General features: G+C 34.1%; 5 protein-coding genes across 5 annotated transcripts; 3 read left to right on the top strand and 2 right to left on the bottom strand.

The window, feature by feature from the left end:
• Positions 1-2119: 2119 nt before the first annotated feature.
• LOC130747867 (ubiquitin carboxyl-terminal hydrolase 24) lies at positions 2120-7324 on the top strand. The gene is made up of 7 exons (XM_057600917.1): positions 2120-2508; positions 2742-3392; positions 3592-3779; positions 4361-4608; positions 4878-5023; positions 5788-5964; positions 6835-7324. Exons 1-7 carry the CDS (start codon positions 2494-2496, stop codon positions 7021-7023), a joined length of 1614 nt encoding a protein of 537 aa, XP_057456900.1. The 5' UTR covers positions 2120-2493; the 3' UTR covers positions 7024-7324.
• A 1250-nt stretch (positions 7325-8574) lies between these two features.
• LOC130747868 (protein JINGUBANG) lies at positions 8575-10304 on the bottom strand. Its single transcript, XM_057600918.1, has one exon. It carries the CDS (start codon positions 10172-10174, stop codon positions 8933-8935), a length of 1242 nt encoding a protein of 413 aa, XP_057456901.1. The 5' UTR covers positions 10175-10304; the 3' UTR covers positions 8575-8932.
• Positions 10305-14447: 4143 nt separating this feature from the next.
• Positions 14448-23426, bottom strand: LOC130747866 (probable inactive purple acid phosphatase 27). The gene is made up of 13 exons (XM_057600916.1): positions 22758-23426; positions 22170-22257; positions 18921-19187; positions 18702-18810; positions 17926-18040; positions 17494-17626; positions 17191-17378; positions 16424-16610; positions 16267-16334; positions 15771-15861; positions 15496-15684; positions 15250-15330; positions 14448-14908 (listed from the first exon to the last, which is right to left on the bottom strand). Exons 1-13 carry the CDS (start codon positions 23114-23116, stop codon positions 14855-14857), a joined length of 1929 nt encoding a protein of 642 aa, XP_057456899.1. The 5' UTR covers positions 23117-23426; the 3' UTR covers positions 14448-14854.
• Positions 23427-25756: 2330 nt separating this feature from the next.
• Positions 25757-26438, top strand: LOC130745100 (GRAS family protein TF80-like). The gene is made up of 2 exons (XM_057597245.1): positions 25757-26311; positions 26409-26438. Exons 1-2 carry the CDS (start codon positions 25757-25759, stop codon positions 26436-26438), a joined length of 585 nt encoding a protein of 194 aa, XP_057453228.1.
• A 23-nt stretch (positions 26439-26461) lies between these two features.
• Positions 26462-27022, top strand: LOC130745099 (GRAS family protein TF80-like). The gene has a single exon (XM_057597244.1). The coding sequence runs from the start codon at positions 26462-26464 to the stop codon at positions 27020-27022; it is 561 nt and encodes a 186-aa protein (XP_057453227.1).
• The last annotated feature ends 298 nt before the right edge of the window (positions 27023-27320 follow it).

The following is a 27320-nucleotide window of genomic DNA, read 5'->3' as shown; positions in this document are numbered from 1 at the left end:
GAGATCCATAGGGAGTCAGCAACTGGAAGTTCTTTACGTTTCTTAGGTGATTTACGAGGATTTTTGGCAACCATTTTTGAGAGCGAAGTTTCCTGAAAATTAAGAAGAAATGGGGTTTGTCAAGTAGGAGTTTTTGTGTGTAAATGGTGAAGTAGGTTGGGTGAACAAGTTCTAAGTTTTGGGGAAAATTATTTATCCTTAGAGAAGTGATGGAGTGATTTTAAGTTAAACAGGAGAGACAGGATAGTAAAGTTGAAAAGATGAGTAAAAGTTTGAGAGAAGAAGAGATTACCAGGACGAGAGGTGATAAGATCTGGAAGGAGATGGGAAGCGTTTCTGGTGAAATTCCCAGAAATTCTTCAAGTACTCGAGGCAAGGCAATGAATATTGTTTAGAATTATAGAGAAAGTTACTAAAAAGTTGGGAAGGTAGAGAATGGTAAGAAAAGGATTTCGAGTCACGTTTTATAGTGTTGGTGGGTTTCAGGCGCGTCGACTCATCTTTAGGCCGAATCGATGAACTTTGAAACGTGTCTCTTTAGGGGCCTTTAATTTTTACTTTGAAAACGTTTCGGGAAAGGGAACGGGTTTGCGTGTGATAGAGTTGAGAATAGGTAATTATTACTTTTGTGCCGTTTGATAAGAGTTATGTCAGTGGAAATTAAATGCTGAGTGGAGGTGAATTTTGGGAAACGTCAGGCGTCGTTTCACCATGGGGTTTCAAATTTCAAAATATTTGCATATCTTATCTGTGATCATGGCAGGAATATGACAGTGAAGTGACAGGAAAAGATCTCAGTTAGAATCTTAAAAGAGAGAGCAGGTGGAGTAATTTCAGTAATCGATAAGGGCGAAGCTTCTTTTCGTTCGCTGAAAAAGGCGAAGCTTCCTTTGCTGGTTACAAGGGCGAAGCTTATGTTGTTTATTATGTGACATTTTTTGCATGTAACAGTTACTTAAGTTTAGCGTTACTGACTTTATATGTTAAAGGGCTTTGAGTATTGTATTGTGGGCTTACTTAAAAGACACGCTGCCCCTTAAAATGGCTTTTAAGCTTAGGTGTCTTGTGGGCTTGTGTACTGTTATTGGGCTTACAATATTTGTGTCATGTGGGCTTACCGAATTTGTACTATAGGGCCAGGCGACCCATGACCCGAACGGGTCAAAACTTCATAATATATAAAGGAAACACCGCCCATGCGGTGGGGGATCCAATACTTTTTACTCATTTTGTTACTTTGCCTTGTTCTACTTTTATTGCCTAATCGCTTAGCCCTAACCGGAGATTTAGACCGGAACACCTTTGTTCACATCGGACGAAAACCGATGTGAAAACTCAAAAATAACTGATGTGAAAAGTACTTTTTTTAGTAGTGCATCATACTCATTAGTGTCCAGTAAGAGACTGATCAACAGTTTGACGGTACTTTTCCCCAAACTTCATCATTTTCAATTTTAGGAAATCAGACTTAATGTTTCAAACAATACTAATTTGCATATACATTAGACTTAATCTTTTTGATTTTTTTATAATGAACATTATATTATTCGGTGCTTGTGTCAGTAATAACACTTGACTTGTCTTATCTAAGAGAAATTAAAATACATCACCCCAAATGTAAAACTGAATTTGTTCACTCCATTCACAGAAGTTAAGTCCACCAAATTTTGGAAGAATTGCCAATGCAAAGCAATATGTAGCGGCAGTTCTGCAATTTGTAACGCCTGGGCCCAACAAGAGCGAGAAGTGAATGTCGGTGTAATGAAACACATACACTGAGCGATTTCTGACAAAGCTTATAGTGGACGGGCACATAAATGAACTGATATCGCAATCGACACAAAAGATATTCTAAAACTGTATAAGTATGATACTTTACACCTTATGAAGGCATACAAATTTTGATTGGTACTACTGCGACAACAAGATCCATCTTCTTTAGGCTGTAATTGTATTTTTCTTACTAGATAGTGTATCTACGATCTATATGCCATGTTTTATTTTCCCACCCCACATGATTCATAAAAAAAAATAAAATATTATTTATTTAATAATAATAATAACATTGATCTGACATGATTTTGTTTTAAAACATATTATAGGCCTAAAAAATTGGCCCAACTATTTTCATCCCTAATAAACAGCAGGAGAAGAAGCAATACCATAACATTCATCCTCCTCGCCGATAACCCTAACCCTAATTCAAGAATCGTCGATTTCAGAAACACCCTCTTTCTTCTTCTTCTCCCTGTCGATGCTCCGTTTTGATGTCACGAAGGTTCAAACAGGGAGGGTTCCATTGTTAAATGCTCTCTCTCTTCTTCCTCTGCTCACCTTTTCCCCTTTTCATGTCTTCAATTACCACCACCTCTTGTGCTCCTTCAGGGTCCTCCAAAACCCTACTTTTTGATTCCCATCTCGTTTCCATACCCAAACCCTCTTCTCTATTTACTTTTTCCCTTTCAGGTTTGCAGTTTCGGTCCCTTCATCAACATGAGTGATTCTAAGGTTTGTTTTAAGCTACTATTCTGTTATTCAACTCAATGATAGAACTGTTAGTATATATAGTCTCTTACAATAACTAACTAGACACTATAGAAGCTTCTATATGAAGCTTAACTAACTGCTCTAATACTATATTGATATGTATCTTAACACTGTGTTTTCAATTTCTGCTTAATATATAATTAGTTGTTTTAATTGTTAATTTTGTTTTTGGTTGTGTGTGTAATGCTTAGCAGATGTTTCTATTTGGGTCATTTACTGAAGATGAAACCAAATCATTGTTGGTAAAGAAGTCTTCTGGTAAAAATGAAAAGCACGCGGAGAAGAAGCACCCGCTCCAATTCGGTTCTCTGAATTCTGTTACTGTTGAGTCAAACAACCTGTTAAATTCATCAAATGCTCCCGATAGTGTTCCTCCTGCTGATTCTCTGAAATGTAATGGGGTGGCTATCACTGGTAACTTTCCTAAAGTATCAGGAAGTATAAAAGAGAAAAAAGAGAATGGCAGCATTACCAATTTCTCCCTTAGCCCTTCAAGTGTGATTAGTGCAAACCAAGTTAAAAAAAATAATGTGCATTCTGTTAAACCACTTGATGAAGATGGTCCCTCAAACCAATTTACAAATTTGAGCCTCTATGCTTCTGAGGATGAAAGCTTGAATGCTCATAAAATTGCCAGTGAGGATGATTCTTTATCTAAACTATCTGATCAAGACTCGAAAAAGGCACCTAATTGCCATGCTGTTGTTCATGTTAAGGATCTACTGCCTCGAGGCCTTATCAACTCTGGGAATCTATGCTTTCTTAATGCAACCATGCAAGCCCTATTGTCTTGTTCTCCTTTTGTTCAGCTTTTGCAGGAATTAAGAACTCGTAACATTCCAAAGGTTAGTGTCTGCTGCTGCATAACAAATAATACTGCTGCCTGAGATTTTTTGCTTAACTCAAGGATATCATCGTGTTTGGTCCAAAATTTTTGAAACAGATATTGTTATGTCATTTCATTACATGCATTTAGATTGCTATTGTTACCAGGGGAAACGTTGAGCTGATATTTGGCTTGCTTATTACTCTGTAATTTATCAGGTTGGCTATCCCACATTGACAGCATTTGCTGAGTTTTTAACTCAATTTGACATGCCAAGCGGAACACAATTGAAGAAGAAAGATTCTGATTCATTTGAGTTTGGAAAGCCATTTTGCCCTGTTATGTTTGAAGGTGTTCTGAAAAATTTTACTCCCGATGTGCCAAATAGCATTTCAGGAAGACCAAGGTTGGTAAGAATTAGGTTTTTTAATAGCATTTCTGTTGTTAAGTTTATCTTCCCTTCCCCCCAAAAGCAAGAATTTCCACTAGCAAGATTTTTCAGTTGAATCACTTAATTTTTTGTGAGATATTAGTTATGTGTCTGTTCAAGTTACCAAGATCTATGTGCAATTATTTTATTTTTGTATGGAATCATATTCATATGTTAAAAACATAATTTCCTTGCCAGAAAGTAATTCAGAAATGGTTATAAATCTATCGCCTATAGGGTGATTGTTTGTAATTTCCTTTACACGGAGATGTACAATCTTTAGAAAGTTTCCCCCTTTTGAGTTTATATTTATTGTTAAAATTGTCAATAGCTTTTCTTCTCAATCCTCTTCCTCCTCCTCAATTGTGTTTTTGCTTTATATCTGTGCTACTTAAATAATTATCAGTAAGCTACCGTGTCGGTGATCTAGTAAATTAAGTAAGTTATATGGTAATTGTGCTTGTGTGCAATACAATCACATGCCCAAGTATGATGTGTAATTGGCTCTCTGAACTTGCAATCTTAAGATATACTTGGTTTCAACACATCACTTACAGGCAGGAAGATGCTCAGGAATTTCTGAGCTTTGTAATGGATCAAATGCATGATGAACTACTGAAGTTTGAAGGTCAGTCTTCAAGTCTTAATGGTAGCAGATCTTCCCTAGTTTCTTCTGTGGAGGATGATGAATGGGAAACAGTGGGGCCAAAGAATAAATCTGCTGTAACAAGGACTCAAAGTTTTGTTCCATCAGAGTTAAGTGGTATTTTTGGAGGGGACCTCAGAAGTTTGGTGACAACTAAAGGTACAAAATATAACTCTTAAATGGTTAGTGAAGAATTCGTTTGTCTTTATTGTCATATACATCAAGATGTTGTCAAATTTCATCTGCTCGGTGTGTTGCATTATGCTGTATAGTTGTGATTCTGAACTTGTTCTTTCTTTTTACATTTTGCTGTTACCACAATTCGCCTTTCCTGCCATTTTTTATGTTAAGACTCAAAAGTGAAAGAGAGCAAAGAAAAGAAATAAAATACATTATGGCCATTAACATGATTTTTTCCTTCCGTTCAGGTAATAGAGGTTCTGCCACTATTCAACCATATCTCTTACTCCATCTTGACATTTATCCTGATGCTGTCCACACTATTGAGGATGCTCTTCACTTGTTTTCTGCACCGGAAACTGTTGAAGGGTACCGAACATCAGTGACTGGGAAGGTATTTAACCCTTTATTTATTTTTGAATGCTTAACTAGGTTTCTAACACAGTAACACTCATATTCGGTATATAAACAATTATGGCTTTGATTAGTGGACAATGATGCATTGTTGCCATTACCCATTCTTTTGGTAGTCTCGAATGGATGCGGTACTGGTGGTATGCATCGCACATGGCTACTACTCAGTACTCATCTCTGTGAAAGCAACATTTTGAAGATGTAAACTGCTATGTTACTCCCTTTTATACTTTTTCATTGAAGAAAAATGATGTATTTTATATTACTACTTTTAAAATACTCATATCATGTACATGTACCCCATATGAAATATGAATAATTCCACATATAGAAGTGATTTTTATCAACACTAACCAAGCAATAAATCAATTTACTCATACATTTTTGTCTAAAATCAATTGTTCAAAATGAAGTTCGTTTGAAAATTAAAATAAATAAATTTGACAAGCTCTTATCCAAACAGACTAAATATTTTTGAGTGCTTGGGTTTTATTATTATAAAAATTATTTTTATGTTAGGATTTCAATATGTTAGTAATGATAAAACATTTCATGTTTCTTTCACCCAACTTCAGCTTTTATGACAGTTTATTCATAACATCAGAGCCTCTATGTCCATTAAAAGTCTTACTGTTAGCCATTGATATAGTATAGCTACCTTGTACTGGCCTGGTAATGGTGTTTGGTTGTGTTTTAAAATATTCTCTCTGCTACTGCTACTGAATACTAGTTTTCCTTTTTCAGCCAGGTGTTGTGACTGCAAAAAAATCTGTGCAGATACAGACACTTCCACGGATTATGATATTGCACTTGATGCGTTTTGGTTATGGAAGCCAGGGAAGCACCAAGTTACATAAGCCTGTGCACTTTCCTCTTGAGTTGACTTTGCGTCGTGAGTTGCTTTTTTCTGCATCTACCGAGGTGATGTAACATCTCCCTTTATCCCAGTCCCTTTGTTTTGAACACAGGAATTAGTTTCCTTTAAGATTGTGATGGTGAATGATGGCTGGCCACCCTTTCTAGTTACTAGAATGCAATATTTCCTGAAGGATCTAGCTTTTCAGGAATTGAGTTGTCCAGATTTTTCATTATAAATTTGTTCCTTTACCAACATTTACTTCTCTTCCTTCTGTTCTTTTAAGATAATTTTTGGGATTCACCGAAAATAAAACATTTATGACGTCTTTTAAAAAAAATGCATGATACATCATTGTGATCATTGCTTACAGGATACTTCTTTTTATTACTTCCGTCCCCTGAAAGGGTCTAATTAGAAATTAACTTCTGGTGCTTTTTCTTTGGTGATGTAATTGTAGCTAAACAGGAAAAGGTTAAAGCTGTCCTCACATTTAAGAGTTATATACTACTGTTTTTAAGTAAATATTTTCTACTAATACCATTAAAACATGAAGTTCTTTATTAAGAAAGTATTTATTTACTTTTGTGGATTCTTGAAAGCTGCTTCTACGCAAATGACTTGTCAATCTTATCCACTAAGCATATTCAGTTTTCTTTTGATGCCAACAAAACACCAACGAGGCTTTTTTTTCTTCCTTTCACGTTGGCACCGCGTAATGTGCAATCTCGATTTCCAATACCCCAAATGTGGGTTGGTTTTCAGCAGAAAACCAAGCATGCACATCTATCATGGTGAAAAACAAAAAAAATGCTTGTATCTTATCTTTATCTTCCACTGCCTTCTGGATTTATATTTATATTTAACTAGTACTCTTAGTATTAATGGTAATTGGAAGAGGACATAGTGGCTGATAGATTTGTATGGTTGTGCAGGGTCGAAAATATGAACTTGTTGCAACAATTACTCATCACGGAAGGGAGCCTTCAAAAGGGCACTACACAGCTGATGCCCAGTACCCTAATGGTCTCTGGCTACGATTTGATGATGCATCTGTCTATTCTATTGGAGTAAATAAGGTGCTCCATGACCAGGCATATGTTCTGTTCTACAAACAGATATGAAAACATATATTGTTCAGTTGTTAACTACTCCCTTTTGCACCTGAGAAATTCTCTTCTGTCCGAAAGGATTGCCAGTCCATTAATGTTTTGTGTGGAGAAAACGTGAGTGTGCTCTCAAGGCTCCTCAGATTTCAAGATGTCATGAATGGTCGTTCCAATCTACGGTGTGATAAGAGTAATTGTTGTAACATTCTTTTCATGTTCTTTCAACTTGATAAGTTTTGTAGTCCTAGTATAGGGCATGGGCATGTAATTATAGTACAGTTAAAGGCTTATATGAAAAATCTGCCTATGATAAAAATTTGCTGGTGTGCAAGATATTGGGAGTTTCCCACTGAGTTAAGAAATCTGATTTTAATTGCAAAAGTGCAGCTCAAAAAGAAAAACCCAACTAACATTTTAAATTGTTACTTTTCCAGCTACCTTATTGCTTGAAACTTTTTTAAATGAGGGACTTTCAAATTTGTCTGCAGACTGCCTGCTCCTGCATTTACTTTCTAGTGTTCTACTTGTTGCTCAAATGATTACTTAATTTCTTTTATAGGGCTCTTAGGTTTGTATTATTCTTCTTTCTCTCTCAGAAAGCAGAGGTTGGCAGAAATAATAGGTTGCATCTTTTTAATATCTAAAGAACATGAATACAATATATTTCTTATGTTCTTTAATGTGTCCAAATTCTGCCTACAAAACAATGAAAATATGGCTTTAGGAGAGCTACGCAAATTAGGTTGTCCCTTTTGCTGGTTTCTGAATGGTGGCTTTTTAGATAATTTAAAGCAACGAGTTCCCTAGTTTTCAAGACTTTATGTGGTCCAGTGTGATAAACTAAGCTGCTTTTAGTTTCTCTGTACCAAATGGGCGGTGGAAGATGTCATTGTGAAGTGTAATCTCAAACAATCTCATTGTGGTCATCAGTTTTGCAGAAGCAACATTGCTGAAGTATTTTATATTTAGGAACATATAAGGTTAACATCACCTTTTCAAAAAAGGAAAAAATTTGCTTGGTATATTATGTGTACATTTTTCAAAGAATTAGAAAGCTGAAAGCTTCATGATCAGTTTTCCATTGGCTGTTGCTATTGGTTTTCATGACTTTCATGTTCTTCCCCTTTACTTCTTTATGTCCTGCCTGCTGGTTCCCATGAAAAAAAAACATTCATAAGTTTCAATTGTCCTTTTGCTTCAATAACAGTTCTTTTGGATACTGGTAAACAAACTCAAAACTAAGAATAATAGTTAACAGAGTTAGAAGTCCATGAAGGATGCCTGAACTGTTTTGTAGAGATGAGGTCAAAGCATGAATGAGTATGATAGCAGAACTGTTTGTTTCTAATACTTGTTTTGTTTGCTTGATTTATTTTGGCTGCTGAAGAAAGAGCTCATATGATATTTGGAGTCAGTAAATGCGCCTAATGAATAAACTCTACATTATTCTGCAGTCCTTTTCCTAGAGAGTAGAGTCGTAGAGACAATTATTGTCCTAAGCAAGCACTGAAAAAAGGTTACATATTCATTAAACTACAAATGCATGCAACATGATCACAAATCCAATAAAAGAACATAATTTATTTCCATTGATTGAATCCTTTGTAGGCATAGTTACAATTGTACAGAAACATAAAAATGAAATTTTGAAAAAAAGAATGTATAATCACACACCACTCTGCTATGAATCCTACACCCAGCTACCTGGAAAAAATGGAATGAAAACCAGAAAACCAAAACAGCATATTCAAGACTCAAAAAACGAAAAAAAAAAAAAAAAACTTCAATTTTGCTGGTCACTTGGTTGTTGTTTGAGTCTCAAGTAACTGCAAAGTATAACAAGTTCCAATGAGGAGAAAACAAATCAAGAAGGAAGCACCACAGACACTGTAAAAATAAGATCCTGCGCTTCATTATTCAGCCTTCAACATGTTCCTAACATGGGGGTGAAGGATTCTTTCAGTTTGCACTTCGCAGAGTTGTCCTCCACTTCTTCTGTATACCTTGGAACCCACCATACTCTCACACTTCTGTCAAGGCTCCCACTGTAAAGCAAAAAGCCACCGCCAATTCTATTGGGTGAGGCTTGCAAACACTTCACTGGCCCTTGATGGCCACTTATGATCCCAACTTTACAAAGCTTTCCAAAAGCCTCTCTCTTCCAAATACCGATGCTTTTATCAGCAGAGCCACTGCACAAAAAATCCCCCATTAGGCACATACACAACACAGCCATCTCATGTGCCTTAGTCTCAGAAACCATCTTCCAATTCTCAAAATTCCCACACCCTTCCCAACCTATAACAAAACCATCAGAACCTCCTCCATAGACCCATTTCCCATCATCAGAAACAATCACAGAGTTGAAGGAAACATCTTTATGACCCTCCAGAACCCCTTTCAAACAATGCAATCCCTTCTTCTCTTCCTTCCTCCCCCAAGCTTTAATCTTCCCATCAGCAGAAGCAGAATACACAATCCCTTTACTTGCTACCAACCCATTAATTGCATCATCATGAGCTTTAATTGACTCCAAACACTTCAAATCTGAGAGGTTCCACACTTTAAGGGTCTTGTCCCATGACCCTGAATAAATCAAACCGTTACAAACCGTTAAACAAGAGATACTATCAGCATGCTCAATCCACAAACGCTTGTGGTGCCTCCGGGTTTGGACATAGTTGCTCTGTTTCATGAACTTCCCCAAATAGTCCTTTGTGGTGGGTAATGTGTCAACAAGCTTGAACACATTCTCTGAGCTCCTTGACACCTTCCAAACCCTGATCCTGCTATCTTGATGAGCCGTGAAAACCTTGTTTCCGACCGTTACAAGTGCCTTGACGGAGCCATCTCCATGACCAAATTTGGCAAACACCCTCAAATCTGGTTGCTGCCACACTATGATGTCCTTGCCCTGTGAAGCGCTGAGAATGAACTCGCCACACAGGGCAAGGCAAGAGACAGAGCCAACATGGCCTGAGAGAATGGCCAATTGTCGGTGGCAAGTGCAGGCATTGCATGGCAGTGGCAGAGACAGCAGCGACATTCGTTGAGAGCAGATGGGGCTCTCATCGCTGTCGCTGCTGCTGATACTGCCACTGGTGGTATAGCTTGAAGGAGGAGAGAAAATTTTGGATTTTGAAACGAGGGTATTCATTGGATTCATTGAAGGATGGGCAATGGGTTGAGGGGGAGGAGGAGCGGTTGAAAAAGGAAATAAAGGAGAGAGTGAGAGAGAGAGAGATTCCTTGTTGACGAGGGAAAGAAACGTTAGTTTAGTTTGATGTTAATAATGATAATAAATACTCCCTCCGGTCCTATTTATAAGCAACAAAAAAAAAATTCACATAGTTTAAGAAATGTAGTTAAACTAGGTAAAATGCATTAAATATGTCTTGAATCAAAATAAACTTCCAAAATTACCCTTTGTTATTAATGTTGGAAAGTGAGAAAGAGAGAGAATAATTAATGAGACACATTTTACAATTTAGAATTAATAAGGGCATCATTGGAAAAAAATAATTAATATAGCTCAAACTTTCATTTGGTTCTTATAAAAAGGACCAAGATTTTTCTTCTCTTTCATGCTTATAAATAGGACCGGAGGGAGTACTAAATAGTAGTATAAGGTAAAGTAGGACTAGGAAATAAGGGGTGAGGTGCAATGCAATTTGCAACGGCTACCTTGACTTGAGACTTCAGAGAGAGAGAGAGAGAGTGGTGTTGTGTTGCCATTTGTATCTGTTTCTTAAGTATCAATGTCCCTTTTTATGTAATAATGTTGCACTTGCATGTTTGAGCTGTTGTCCATCTTATTGTCATTTTTTATTCCACCAATTATTCGTTGCCACTTGCATTTTTTTTTATTAAAATGGTGGAACAGAAAGAAAATCAGAGTATCAGTGACATGTTGGAGAGACCAACAGAAGCCCATTCTAAGTAAGAGTGCCGGGAGATCTCCTTGATGAGGGTCAAATTTCATATAAGAGCAGTCATTTTTTTTTAAAGAGCAGTCATTTAGTTAAGATTTATATTTTAATTTAAGATATTGTTGTGATTTGTTTTCAGATTATATAGGAATAATGTTAGTTATTCCTAAAATCAAGATTGCATATTTTTTTTTTGACAGAAATCAAGATTGCATATTTGAGATACTCTCCATTACTCAATTTTATGAATCGGGTTTTATCTTATATTACTTTGTTAATTAATCATTTTTTTATGTATGCATATAATTATCAATAAAATAGTCTCTTTTTAAATGATAAATATCACTTTTTTGTATGTATTATTAGTTTTTTAGAAGTCTGGCTCTTGGAGAGATTTATAGTTTTCATTACAATCAAATTGAAATTATAAGAGCAATTTAACACACCAAAATAAAAATATTTCAGGGACGGACGATTTATGCTTTGCTTGACTAAATATTGAATTATGTTTTGGACATAAAAAAAAAAGAAGAATGATCGGACTATGTAATTTCTATTCTCTTGGCATTTTATCATATTTTTCCTTCCTGGGTTTTACAAATATTTCAATATAAGTTTCAGACTGAATAGTCTCATCATGGTGATGTACATCCCTTCTTCAAAAGATTATTTGGCGAACCATTTTTTAAGGGATCACCTGTTATCCACCGTTTTTAATTGTTGATATAATGATTTTTAATTGATGATCCTAAATCAATGACTAATAATGTTGGATCACTAGTGAACAAGTTAAATTTTTTTTACCTGTAAGTCTGTAACTTCCCTCTTAATTATGCATTTTTAAAATCAAAATATAGGTATAAATCTGTCAGATCCAATCGAAGTGGAGTCACCCCTATATAAGAATGCTAGAGACATGCATGCTTAACATGATTGGTAGAGCTACATCTTTTGTCATTGTTTGAATCAAAAGAAGAATAATGTCAACATAACTAACTCCACGTATATTTGTTATTCAGAAATTACTCATGAGGAATTACATGAAAGAAAAAGAGATCAAAGAGTGCAAAGTTACCAACTTCAAATTTTCTATATAGATAATGTTTCTTTCTTAGTTTTAGGATTGTATATTTTAATGTTTGTGGTTAGGACCACAGGCTCCCCCTATATTGACTGCCGCATTGATCCCTCTCTACTTTACAAAGATTAATTAACAATCAATTAATGGGAAGTGGTCGGCTGCAATGATCCATTCTTTATATTAAAAACATTGAATGTAAACATTACTACCTAAGTCTTTTACAGGAGAACAATGTGTTTCACAAAAAATGGGAATGAAAAGTTCCTTCCTTTTTGGCATTAAATCATATTGAAGGTATTTTTTTGTTAATTATAACTAATAACTAATAAAAAGATGCTAGTTTGAAATCTTTGACTGTATGGAGCATACAAAATGTTGGTAAAGTATATGCAATTTGCTGGTTTCATTCACCCATGAAAAAACTTTATTTCATTAGAATTTTCTCATACATTTGGATTAGTATATCCCTCTTCATAATAAATATGTCAAAGTTGGTACAAGTTGATATTTGGAGCTGTACTACTTGTGCAGTGGATTTGGTAAGGTGTTTTAGCTAGGAAAAAAACCAAGTTCTCTCAGTAGTCAGCACATGAGAGGTCAAGAATCATGCTTTTTGATAACTTGTACTTGCAGAATGTGTCATATACCAGTACCAGGTATCGTCACTTGAAGGAAGCTCCAATTGCTACCGTATGTCTTGACCTCTCAATACTTCAAATTTAAGCATGTTAATAGCAAGTTTTCTGTACATGAAAAATACAATAAACAGGCTTTCAATTAACGCTAATCATGTCTCTAGAGCTTGTTGTTGTTGTGCATGTTTAAAAATATTCCACAATGGATTCTAAACTCATAATCAATTTTGGAAAGAAGCTCCCCACTTTAAGTACGTAGCTTGTGAAATTTAGAATTATTTATAGAAAAAGAGAAATTAATCTAAACATGAACGTGACAAGACACTTTGATATTGTTGAAAGTGCAAACTGATTGGTTACTTGTAACTCATTCATCAATAAAATTTTAGGCCATAAGAAGTTCCTTGCAGCTGATCTCAGATTGAAATTATATTAAGATAGGATATTTAACTAATCTAGCCTTATATGAAAGCAATGTATATATGTGGACAAATTCCTTCTTGAAAACGTGAGTATATACTTTTTAGCTAACATAGAAAATCTCTGTTTCTGGTATATATGGCACAACATTACTGGTTAAACCTGTGCAAAATCAGTTTTCAATTTGATCAACAATTGAAAGATTGACACCTGGGTAGAAGAAGTATCAAAGTAAAATAATTTTAGGAAAAAAGTGTCAGAAAATTTGGAAAAGTGCAACATATTTAATCTGATTTGGTAGAAAGCAACAACAATATTTGATGTTATTGTTAGCTCACATGAATCACATCAACACAACAAACTTGACTTTGTTTCTTTGTAATTACATGTGAGATTCAGAAAAAAAGAGAGATGCTTATTGCAAACTAGTATTTTAGTGTTTGATTCATGGGACTTCGCAGACTCTAATCAATAAAAATATTAGCTGAATGGAGATGGTTTCCTCTGCAATCATTATGCTGGTTCTTTTCTATTATAATGGAAGGTAATCATATAGTTTATGAATTCAAATTGGGAACTGATCCAATATTATACTAAGAAACAAGAAATCAGACTAAGTAAACAAATATAACTAAGGTAGATTAAAAAAAGATGAAAGATTCCTTAATTTGTGTATAGTTCCTCCTAACATTAAGCTGACAGACATGTTGTCGGTGGTGGTCAAGTATATAATGAAGCAAAACATTTTTGGTAAGTTAAATTGTTTGATGAGATATTTTATTTTTTAACCCAGCAGCATACTTCATAAAATTAATGTTATAATTTATGTAGAAAGAAAATTAATGTTACAATTTCATTGCATATAAGCTATTTGTAAATTAAGTACTGTATATACATTGATTCGACAATTTATGGTGTGGATAATTGAAAATTTCATCCATTGTTACTTTTAATTTGAAAGTAACACAAATACTAACATACACTTAGTACTTATGACCATATAAAACGTCGGTCTAAAGACTAACTTGAACAACAATGGAGAGTAAATTTGATATTGTTATCAAATGTACTACTACTTGTCGGCGTGCCAGACTTTCACTAACCAATTTAGCTATTCACTATTTTATCCACCTTCACTTATGAATTCTAGCTAGACAATTTTTTTTTGCCAATGAAAAAAAAAGAGGTTATGAAAAAGTCAGAATACAGCAAAATAAGGACCACCAGCCCGTGGTAAAAACAACAACGGACCACCGGCCCAAATGGAAAAAGGGGTCCATAACAAGGACGTTCCATTATGGACAAAAAAGTAAAAAAAGTGATTTATCGTGAACAGGGTAAGTCTTAAGTTAGAATTATAAAAAAAAGTTAGAATTATGAAAATAAGTAGAATGATTTATTAGATGAGTGCCTTTTCGTGACATATACATCTTGATTACAAATCATAAATAAATCACATAAAGTCTGAGTCCTTATTTCCCATCATCAATTTTTCCTTTATTTAAGATGGAAATGCTTCTAAATGAATAGATGGAATATTATTATCATTCTGATTTGGATAAGAATTACAGATGTTGGGTTGGAGCTACAAGATATCATAGACTGAAGAAGAGAGTCCTACATGATAGAACAACCATATACAGTGTAAAAAATGACTCTGCAACTGTCTCTAGACATCCTTTGCCTTTCAATACCATGATTGTGTATTTGTCTTTATGTGTGTCTCAATCTATATATATTAAACCTGCTTATTTATATGTTCTTTTTCTTATAGTGAGCTTTCACTTTGTAATGTGGAAACTGTCCTTAACTTCCCTGGTATCTGAGATCACAAACTGCAATCAAGTAGATGATAGTCAATATAATTTGTAAGTATATCTGTATATGCAACTTCCATATATAAAGAAACATTATGAAAGTATCAAGTGATTCTAAGAAGCACACATATGAATAAGTATGAAACAAGGAATTAGTAATTTTATCTGACTGGCAGATATAACTGAGGTTGCAGGTTGAACAATCTGTAAATACTTAATTAACAAGCATATGTATATTGAATACATGAACAATTAAATAAACTTTTTTCCTATGCAACAAAGAAAAAAATAAACTTTTATCCTCACTTGTTTTTCTATTTTAGTGATTGAGATTGGAACAGAAACATGTAAGTACTAACCTCTAGGTTTAAATCTGTTTTAGTAGCACTTGCTCTTAAATAACCAAACTTAGAAATCCTTTTCAGGCTCCAGCTCTCAACCTGCAGATGCAAGAGAACATACAAGTGAATTACTTGGTTAAATGCCATAAGCATAATAGTCCAGAAGATTATGAATGTATATATGAACAAACGGATGTTAACTAATTTTCTTGCATGAAGAGAAAATGTGGGGAGAGTGTGAGGAAAAGAAAAGTAGTTAGTTACATTGTTTGGGAACTTGTCCAAGGTGAAGCCAGCCATGCCAATAACAGCATGAACAGGGGCACTGTAATTTCTGTTATCATATGTGTCTACTCCATTTTTGTCTTTTGTAGGCATGGCTTTGCATTGATTTTGATAGATGGAACAAGTTCTCTCATAGTTGTGCACATGACCAAAAAGAACTAAGTCAACCTGTTTCATGTTCAAAATAGAATACAATCAATTGTTACTAGAAGGAACTGTAACCAGGGCCTATGTAAGGAGCTTGGTATGCAAACCTTATTCTCTAATAGCAATGGCTCCACAGCTTCAGTAAATTTTGTGTCTGTAGAGAACAATCCATGGCTGGAGGTGTACATTGGTCTATGTCTGCATGTAAGAATGTCATCCTTAGTGCGTATTTGGATCAGCGTTATCACAATTGATTTTGGTAAAATTGATTATAGTAAGAGTGAGTTGAAAGTGAAGTGGTTTATATTTAGATGCATTTATGAAAAGAGTGATTTTTGTAAGGTAATGTGAAATCCAGTTATAAAATCTCACAATTGATTATGTTCAACGCAAAAACTACTCTATCTAGCTTCTACCATAATTGATTGAGACTGAAATCAATTCTCTAAAATTGCTCTCAAACATCTATATTTTCATCCACAGTTGATTTTACTCTATCAAAATTGATTCTGAGGTTCCACAACGGAAAACCAAACAGTAGATAAATCCAATGATTACTATGAAGTTTGAGAAAATAGGCTTAGAAATTTGCAAGTCACTAACCCCATAAAGACTAGCCAAGGGGTATTTTGTCTATTAACTGATGCCATGTCCTTTTTCATCCATTCGTACTGCAAAAGAAAAGTCACATATACTACATAATTATTTAATTGAAGCTAGAAATATAAGAAACAAAATAACATGATCTCCTTCATTTTACCTGCTCAGAATTTTCTGACCAGTCATGCTCAGTTGATATTACTGTAAAATGAACACTTGCTTGTTCAATTGAGTACCAAGGCTTATCCTTTGCTGCAGTGGGCATTGGAAAGTATGCTTCATAAGGTACTCCACATTCACCACCAGAGTCGGGGGTACCATAAACTGAACCAGAATCTATATAATCCCTGATATGTACCAGAAGACCAGTAATTATGTCATGAGACCAAAAATTATTTCTATTTTTCATCAAACCAACAACTTCAATTATTCTGAGTATAGAAATGGATTTAACTCATCTGAAGCAAGGAGCCGAGGAGTCACTTTAGACGGTAGTGTAAACTATCACAACCATGGATTGAGAAATCAATGGTCGGTATTGAGATAATATACTTGCATATATATAGCAAACTACGGGGTTCTCAAAATTTCAATTGTTGTATGGATTAAATTTATATGCATCGACAATGAAAAGAGTTTTACGCAGACATCCAATCATATTTTTCCCTTTTAAGTAGTTTCTTACTTAACTTTATTGATGATGTGCAGAATAGTGAGTTCTGATTGAACGTCCGTGTAAAACTTTTTAACAATGTCAATGCATAGATATTAAACTCTTTGAGGAGCCAAAATCCAAAGAAAATAATATGTGCATTAAATTTTAACTTCTGAGTAGTCAACAATTTGCAGAACATTAAGTAGTGACTATCTGGGAACTTTTGTCTAAAATGATTGGACAGCATTATGGTTCATGGATGCAATTAATACCTCTCATGATTGCCAATTGCTGTCATGTATGAAACTCTGGAAGCTACTGGTTTGATAAGGTTAAGGAAGAAATCCCATTCTGCTAGAAAACCTGTTGCATAGCTTATGTCTCCAATGTGAAAGACTGAGTTTACATTGTTTGAATCTACATCATTGGCAATAGCTTTAATAACAGAAAGAGCTCCTGGCTGTTTGAAAAACAAAGATTGAGCTTGTCAGAACATAATGATGTTGGAATCCTTGTGCCTTATCTCAATATGTATTTGAACTCTAAATGATAGTTAACTTGAAGTGGAAGTTTACCTGAATGTAGTGTTCTTCTGAAGCATCAAGAGGAGTCTTGCCCATATCACCAAATGTAATGAATTTGAGCTCATCTGATCCTACAGCAGGTGGAGTTGAAAACTGGATTTGCTCACTCCAACCAGCTGAGTTACTGGACCATCAGCAGAAAAAAGATTAAGTGCTTGTTTGATTCTATTCTCAGTTATCTAAATTTAAAAACTCTTTCTATAAATTCAAATGAGCACAATCACAACTGCTTGTAATAATTTGAGCACAAATACAAATACAACTCTTGCAGTTCAGATGTAAGTAGTATTCCATTATGTAACCTACTAGCCTTGTTCTTTTCATACTAGTTTGACAAAGATTCAGGATAAAATGAATCTCAGATCAGTTATTGGTGCATCTGACATGGTGGAATAGAAAGTTTCTCAAACCATAACCTCATACCTTCCATATTTGTAGGAGAAGGTACTTGAAGGCTTAAGTCCTGTCATAACTGCTGAATGGATGTATCCTGGGTCATGCCATCCAAAATCCTTGGCTGGACTTGGCAGGGCTGAAGCTGTTAATTTCAGATTGAAACAAAACAATCAATCAAGGATCATAAAACCATTCTAAAATTAGTGTAATAGCTCCCCTGCCAATATTCCTTATCAAAACAGTGTAGAATACTACTTCACTAAGTGCATCTTGAAAATCCTTCTAAAATTGATTTTAAAGTAAAAATTAATTCTGGGGAGAAGTTTTGCGTGTTTGAATAAACATTGTCAGAATTGATTTTGTATATAATTGATTTGGTGAAATTAATTATGGTAAAAGTGAGTTGAGAGTGAAGTGATTTCAGTTTGGATGAGTTTAAAGAAAAAGTGATTTCGAAAGGGTAACTCTGTGAAATCCAATTATGCAATCCCACAATTCATTATATCCAGTGCAGAAGTTACTCTTTCTAGCTTCTCCGCAGAATTGATTTGGGGACTAAATTCAATTCCCTAAGTCTATTGCCAAATATCTATATAACCATCTAAAAGTGATTCTGGTCAATGAGAATTGATTACAAGGATCCTAAACGTGGAGCCAAACACACAAATGATAACTTTTGGGTGTCAGAATTGATTAAGAGAAAAAGAAACTGATCAAGGCATGCTAGTTCATAAACTAAACTATATAGAAGCATACATGAAATAAATACTCATGAGTAGGGAAAAGTTAAGCTTATTACTTACTGCACATATCATCTTGTGAAAATGTGGTGACTGCTGATGTAACAGTTTTTCCACCTCCATACTGGACTTGCTGAGGTTCATTGTCTCCACTAACCCATGTCAATCTCATCTGCACCACCAGTCATTTTAGAATCATTAGTTTTTAGCTCTTTCCTAATCACATTTGAGGGAAAAAAAAAATTAACAGAAGATTTGCAGCAGAACAGTGAAATGTCATACTGATGTTCCAGTTGAATCTATGCTTGAAAGATGGCCATAGAGTGGCTTCTTAGGATTAGCAAAACCAAGAGGCAAGGATCTTCCCACAATGCAGGGTTTCAGGAATCCACCAGAGAAGAACACAAACTCAATGTCACTTCTTATGTTGATAACATGGAACTTTATTGAGCCACTGCAAGTTGTGACACTGGATTTCCCATTCTGGTTTTGCTTACATTCTTTGTTTTTGCAACTGAGGTAATCTGGATCCATTTTCATGTATTGTGCCTATGTTTTAGTTAATTCAAATGCACACACAAACAACATTATTACAAGATGCAGGACAATTCCATGATTGATCATCACATGAACATGTGTCAATTCTTTTTTCATTTTTCATGGCACACTTTGTTTGGATTAGAAGAGAAAATGAAACCAAAGAAAATATAATGTTATATGTTTCTTGAATGAAAGAAAAACTTTATTATATTTTTTATCCCTCGAATTTGCAATATAGGTGATTTTAGTCATCTAATAACTTTTTGAGCAGATTTAATCCCTCAACCTTTTGAATTGTTACAATCAAGCCCCTCCATTACTATTTATCTACCATGTCCCCCAAGAATATGTGAAGACATCTCTTTTTCTTTTCATTTGGTAAAGTGGAAAAATGAGAAAATATATTTATCTAAAAATGACTTATATTCTTTTAAAATAATAATAGATAAATACATTTATCATTTTGTATCAATGTATATCATTTTCAATTATTCCAGGATTAATTTGTATGGACCGATAGTGTAAAGAGTTTTTCACATACATATAATCATATCACTTTATTTTTCATTTTAAATATTTTTAAATTCAAGTTTAATTATGACATGTTAAATTGATTAATTCTAATTGGATAATTATGTAAAAAAATTTACACTTTCGATAGATAGAAATTAAGCTCCTCATATAAACCCGATTATATTTTTATTTTCCCACATTTCCCATATTCTCCTCATGAAATAAAAAAGAAATAAATAGTTTAAAAGTTATAGTTTTCCTTTTTTCATTCATGTGCCAGAGTACCTTTCAGCTGCCTATTTAATGAACTAGTATGGTGAGTATCGACTTTATGAAACATAATATGATCAACCATACTTCATTACTTGTTTAAGCTGTAAAATGCATGGAATTTATGGATGACAGTGACAGAGATAACACGTGTACAAGAAAAAAGGAAGCATCTCCATCTCTCCATAGCACTCTTCTATCTTAATGTATCAAATCACATGTAATGAATTCAACCTCAACCTTTCAAAATATTAATCGTTTATGATGCGTTGTTGCTTTCATATCTTAAATAAGGTTGCTCATGGCCATGGCCTCAAATTCTCAACTTGTAGTATTCAAGATTGTCCATTTTTACTGCTTTTGGACTTTTCACCCATTGTCCATACAAGAAAAACTTTTGACTCAAAGCAAAACATATCTTGACCAAACAAAAAAGTTAAAGAAGCAAACCAAATAAAAAAAACAAAATAAACTAAAAGAGGAAATAAATACATTTATATTCGAGTTTTGTAGCATATTATCTATTATATTTCTAATTCTTTCTCTTCATTTTCACTTGGAATTTTTGTTTAGTTTATTTTTTAGAAATAGTACTAAGTCATTGTTGCTGTGATTTATAGGAAATACAATCACAAAGTTTTATATAATAATAAAAAAAAAGCATACAAAATTCTAAATATATATATAAGAAAATACATTTCTTTTTAAAAATTAGGTGTAAGCATCATGTTCACCAGGTAAGGTGGAAGCATCATATCCTGAGACATTACAAACACATAAAAGTGGCAGATATAGTAGTATGGAATAGGAATATACCTTTATTCCACTTCCACCAAATTTATAGTAATTACTAATTTTAAGCCTCTGAAAACCATGTTTGAGCTTTCAATATCAATAAAATTATTACGTGGACGTAACCTCGCTTTGACAATCACGTCAAGAGATCATCACGTTTGTTTACATCAATTCTTGGCTTTGACGTCCAAATGTGCTATTCTCATTCTTGGTTATGAAAACAAAATTGTTATTAATTTTGTCACCAAATGTGCAAGCAAGTATGATCATCATATATAGTTATATGGTAGCAGAAGAAGAAATTTAATTCCGATAATTAAGGTGGATTCAGTTAATTTATTATATATATTGAAAATTTCTTAAAATATGATGTGTCTTCTTGCATACAAAAAACATGAATGAAAATGAAGCCGAACATCCATATTATAGAACGATTTCAAAATATACACTAACAACATAAAAATCATGCATGGTGAGGCAAAGTCACCGTGAACAAAAACAACTTTAATTTAATTTTGTGATTGTCCATCGTGATTTCTATTGTGCGCTCAAACGAATAATATAAAGAATATTTTAGATATGGTTAAATGCGTAAATTGGGTTGAAACTAGAAAATAACGTCTAGTTTATGTACAAAATGATGAAACGCCACACTCATTAAACACTGAAAAGGTGCACATGGTTGCACCATTGAAAAAAAGCAAGCGTGTATGAACACACAGATGGAGAATGCTTATTCAACAGGGCATGTCGAACTATAACTCACTGAGAATTGAGAAAGAAAGGGCAACCTATGGGTGATTAACAGATTAATTAAGTCAGCTACGGCGTGTGTGATTAATGATGAATTGCAATGTCACATATTGTCTAATATTGAATTAAGAAGTTTATTTATTCATCATCTCGTCGCCAACGCGCAAAATGACAGCGGCTATATTAATTAATGAGTTTTTTCATTCACCTAAGTTGAAAATCGAACTTCTAACTGCTTGCTTAAAAACGAAGTAAAGAAATTTATTTATTGATAAAAGAAGGAAGATAAAAATAAAATAAAAAATTTCATTCAATAATTGATCTAAATAGAAAATTGACATTTTTTTATTCGATTTAGTATAGAATTTTAAAATACATACACGTTTTTGTGAAAGAGACAATATAAATAAAAAGTATATATATTTCTGCTATTAAAAATGATAACATAATTAGAAAAATTATAGTCAAAATTGAAAAATAAAACTGGTTTGCATGGAGATAAAATGTTAAAAAATGGATGTCAAATTCATTAATAAGCAAGTTTTGCACCATATACCCAACTAAGATAATAGGTGCGGCATTTATGTGGCATGTTATGACAATATAGAAAGAAGAAAATTTAAAATATATTTCAAAGGCAGAGGAAGCATATGAACATACCTTGACAGGGTAATGGCAAAGCAGAGGAAGTTTTGAAGTGTCACCAGTTTGTAGATAGTAGAACTCATTGAGGAGACAAGTTTCCACACTGCATGTACAAACATGTACATTGTACCAGTAATTAGAAAACCAAAAAATTAAACTCCATTAACTTCATGTTATTGGTATGAATACAGTCCAAGGAATGGTTTGAACACTACCATCTAATGGTATGTTCAATTTCACGTTTAAAAGTGTTCGAATTGATTTTCCACTCAAAATCAATTTTAGGGGATTTGGCCTGTATTTTCACAATTGAATTGCTTATTTTCAAAAGCTACTACTGTGAGTAGTGTCATTTACTTGATTTTGTGACAACAAAATGCAGAAAGCAAACGAGTCAAATTTTAGTTTCAAAATCAATTTTGAGATGAAAATGTAAATAGTAACTTTTCACAACTATATTTCACATAAATATATAAACATGAATTACTTCACGTTCAATTCACTTTTAACCAGTAAAATTAATTATATCTCAAATCAATTTTAAACCAAATACATATATATATATATATATATATAAATTTATGTATATTAGTGAATTCTTACTTAGAATTTGAAGGTGAGATCATAGCCACCCAATCACCATCTGAAGGTTTTGAAACGCCAGTGACTGTAACCGTCACAAACTCCTCATCTGAGAGGCTAGAGTTTGTGGTGGAGGTGACATTGACTTGAACAAAAGGGCTTGAAGCAGAGCAATCCTTCAAAATCCTTCTGTTTATGAGTCTAAAATTTGATACCGCAGTGAAATTGCGGTGCATGGTTGTGGTGTTGGCAACCACAAGGTCCAAAAGTGATGATGAAGAACTTGGAGTTGCATAGGTTGAAGAATTAAGGAAGAAAGTTAGAACTAGTAAAACAATGGGAACATGTTTGAGAACCCAATTGCAATTGGAGGATTCCATGGAAGAAGAAGATGAAAAAGAAGAGAAAGCCAAATAAGCCTTTATGGTAGGTTGGTTGGCTTTAGATTGAAGAATTAAATTAAGACTCAGGATATGGGGGCTTTTATAAAGAGAACATTAATGAATATGTGGGGTAATTGAGTTGAGGATTCATTGATATAAATATGCTTGATGTGAAGTGAAGATTTATTAGAAGAGGAAAACGGTACGTGGGGGAGAACTTTGCTTCATTGACACGAGTTATGTCGGCTCAAATTCAAACCTTCAATGGATTCAATAGGTGGATGCATGAATTAATTGGCTGGTTACAGCTTCTTATTCATTCATTCTTTTTATCCGCCTCTCTTTATTTTCTTTATGTACATATTGACAACGTTGCCGTTAATCAGTTCTGATACCTCCCTCATCCTATGCAGCTGCTGCACGCTGCAGTTAATTACACATCTAATTAAGTACGTTAAGGTGTGACGTGGTGGTTGCTCGCCTTATTCTTTAACCATGGTTGAGAGTTTAATCTTTGTTAATGGAAATGAAGCACAATTTTTATGGTTAGTTGTTTCTTGCCGGCTTAGTGCGAGCACCCGCATCCCGCGACCAAAGGAATAATCATTGTTGTAGGCGGTGGATACTTTGGGTTAAACCAAAAAATTATATTAATTGTAAAAAGTTTGAGTGAGTCTAGTTAGTACCACGAGCAATATATATTCCCTCGTCTTGAGGAGAAGTGATTTGTTCTTGCGAATAAAGTCAAGCTAGTCGCTAATTATATATAACTTATCACTTTTTTATATTCACCATTAAAAATGTAAATTAATGATTAGGCTTGTACTGAGAAGATCCATTAAATAATAATGTAATTATTTCATCTTAACCATTTATAATTAGATTAAATAATTGTGTTTTATTCTCACATAAGAAAATCGACTTTATATAAAATATCTCCCAGGTGTTGATAACTTGGGTCTTGATATATACTATTAATTATATTAAGTAGTTGACAATGGAACATTAATGAAATAATTGATAGTGAGTTAGGCATAAAGATATTTTTCTGCTTAAAGGTGTTAATTATTAAAATAATTTTTTCTTATGAAAACTAATTTATGCTAGTCTATATCTATGTATATTAAACTAAGTATAATATTTATGCCAAACCAAATGAGTACAAAATATGCGGTTTTTTCCATCAAGAAACAAACACCTTATTAGAATAAGCCCAAAAGAGAAAAGCCCAAAGATAGTGTCCACACTTTTCCGGTCCCCCAAAAATTAATCAGTTTTTCTTCCCAAGCAAACCTAGTAGCCCATTATTAGAAATTCTTAAATTACATATTTTTCCTTTATTTTCCATTGATAAAAGTAAACTATTTGGACTTTAGGAATTATGATGCATGCCATAATAAAGTTAACTATGACATGATAAAATTTAAACTCTGAACTTAATGGGACATTGTGGCAGCTGAAACTCCTAAGTAACACCACTAAGAACTGATTATATATGAAACCACCTATGTTTGATTATATCAAAGATGTAGTATATTCTTTCTCACACAGGTGCTAAAAATATTAATTCCAGCTACTTTAATATATATCTAACACTAGTCAACATATATTGTCCTATTCTCATTTGGCTCCTCCTCCAATGTGAACAAAATCTCTGTCCCATTCTCCTTTTTTCTGAGTATGCCGTTTTTCATAAATCCAAATGACTTTTTTGGCAGCATTTAAGACTGTGAAGGCTTGGAGCAATTGATGCCCTTCATTCACTATGTACTAAGCAGCAATGAGAACATTGTTACTTAGTTCGTTTATACATAGGTTGCTGTTAAATTGATCTAATAACGACGGTAACTTTAGAAAATACACTTTGTAGTTTTTTTTATTCAGAAGTGATTATAAGATTTCGCACGGCAAAACCAAATATGGTGTAAGAAATTAGGACTTGTAGTTTCTGACCAGAAGTGATTCTAACGCATTTTACGGTGGAACCAATATTTTATATTTTATAAGTTTGGGGGCAATAATAATGTTTATGTGGAGTGAACAAGACAATTCTGGATAGATAGATATCTCAGACTCGATCTATAGTTGCATCTGAAATTGTACAACTAACAAAGTACACAGTACAAACCAATTACTGGTAAATTTCCGTTGTTGCCAAGAGCTAAATTCTGAAATTCGATTATGACAAGAACTTCAACCTTTTGCTCCCACCCCTTTAAAACTCAACACCAGAATACATATGCGGTTCTCTTGGGGGCATTGAAACGAAACCTCTAAGAATTTTTCATCCTAGTTCTCAATTGGATTGAAAAAGCTTTATAAAAGTTGAGAGTTTGCTACCTTGATCAACTAATTAATTGGGCTCAGGTAATTAATAGGATCTCTACCTCTAATATGAAATTTGCCCTTCTTATGAGTAAGATTCTTCACATATCCTAATTTGATTTGGAGTGAGGGTGAGACTATGAAAGAAAATTATTATCTTATCATGTCGAATTCTAACCAAGTCTCTCTCTCAAAATCAGTTTTACACTTAGCGATCTAGATAGTGATTGAATTTTGTTATCATATCTTATCTTGTACACATTACTCTCTTACACTTACACAGTTTCTTTTATTGATTCAGTTGTATCTCCAATGGAAGACAAGGGCTTAAAACTGGTCCATCTTCTGAAAGACACTGCAGTGTTTACTGAATCATGCAACTTCATCGATGCAGATATTGGACTGTACTATATTTCTCAGTTTGCAACCCCAGAAGGTGATTCAATGCAAAGGGTAGCCACTTATTTCAGTGAGGCACTAGCTTGTTGCCAAGTGAGCAAAAACTTGAGAGGGGTACCAAAAGTTCTAAGTTTGTCAACAAAATTATCAACTCCAGAGGAACAACTTGTAAGAAATTTCTTCTTTGAGTTGTATCCATTTTTGAAGATTGCATACAAGACCACAAATCAGGCCATCATTGAAGCCATGGGACAAGAAAAATTTATCAATATCCTTGATCTCAGTGCATGTGATGCCACTCAGTGGATTTATCTTATGAAGAGTTTGAAAGAGCATTTACCAGACCCACCAGATGTGAAAATCAAAGTTACATGCATACATGAGAAGTATGAGGTCTTAGAACAGATGGGATTGCATTTGAGACTAGAAGCTGAGAGGTTGAATTTCGATTTCAAATTCAATGCTGTTGTGAGCACTTTGGAGAATCTAGACCTTGAAAAGTTGCCTTTGGAGAAGGGAGAGCCACTTGCAATAAGCTGTGTACTTCAACTTCACTCTCTTCTAGCCACTAGTGATGAAATGGTCAGAACCATGAACTACGCACCTGCAGAAGCATCAATGAACCAATATGCACAAATGCTTGGGAAACAGAATAAGAACAAGAACAAGATCAATTCAAGTCCGGATTCAGCATTGTCACCCCTTTCTCTAAGTCCACCTAAGATGGAGTGTTTTCTAAATGGCCTGTGGAAGCTACAACCTAAAGTGATGGTGATCACTGAGCAAGAAGCCAATGTGAATGGCTCTACTTTGACAGATAGGATGGAGAATGCTTTGCAATTTTATGGTGCACTCTTTGATTGCTTGGAAGCTACCTTTCCTAGAACATTAGTGGACAGAACATTACTAGAGAAGATGCTACTTGGGAAGCAAATAAAGAACATCATTGCATGTGAAGGAGTTGAGAGAAAGGAGAGGTATGAGGTGGTTCGGACATGGATCCCAAGGCTTCAATTGGCTGGATTTGGGATGGTATCAATCAGCCCCAATGGGATGATTCAGGCAAAAACCTTGTTGCAAAACTATGTGGGTGGATATCATACTGTACAGGACAAGAATTGCTTGTTTATGTGTTGGGAGGGAAGACCTCTCTTTTCTATATCAGCCTGGAAGTTTTAATGTGCTTGGATATCACTTGATCACAATGTAGCGAACTTTCATATCAATTCATTACACTATTCGTTTTGAAGTGGATGCTAATGTCTGTTTACACCGGTACTGATCTAGTAACATCCACACATAGTCTTAGAAGACTGTTGTTGGAACATGAAGTAACCTTATTTTATTACAATAAATAGTAATGATGTAATTGCAATTGCAAGCATGTGTGAGTGAGAATGTTTGATTGTGTGTGCACAATGCCACTTTATAACAGATAAATTTGGATCCATTTGTCAATGATTCATTTTATTTATGA

The sequence above is a fragment of the Lotus japonicus genome, chromosome 3 (assembly GCF_012489685.1).
Source record: "Lotus japonicus ecotype B-129 chromosome 3, LjGifu_v1.2".
Taxonomy (NCBI): Eukaryota; Viridiplantae; Streptophyta; class Magnoliopsida; order Fabales; family Fabaceae; genus Lotus; species Lotus japonicus.
Note: the sequence above shows the minus strand (reverse complement) of the source record. Positions and strands in the feature narration are given on the sequence as shown.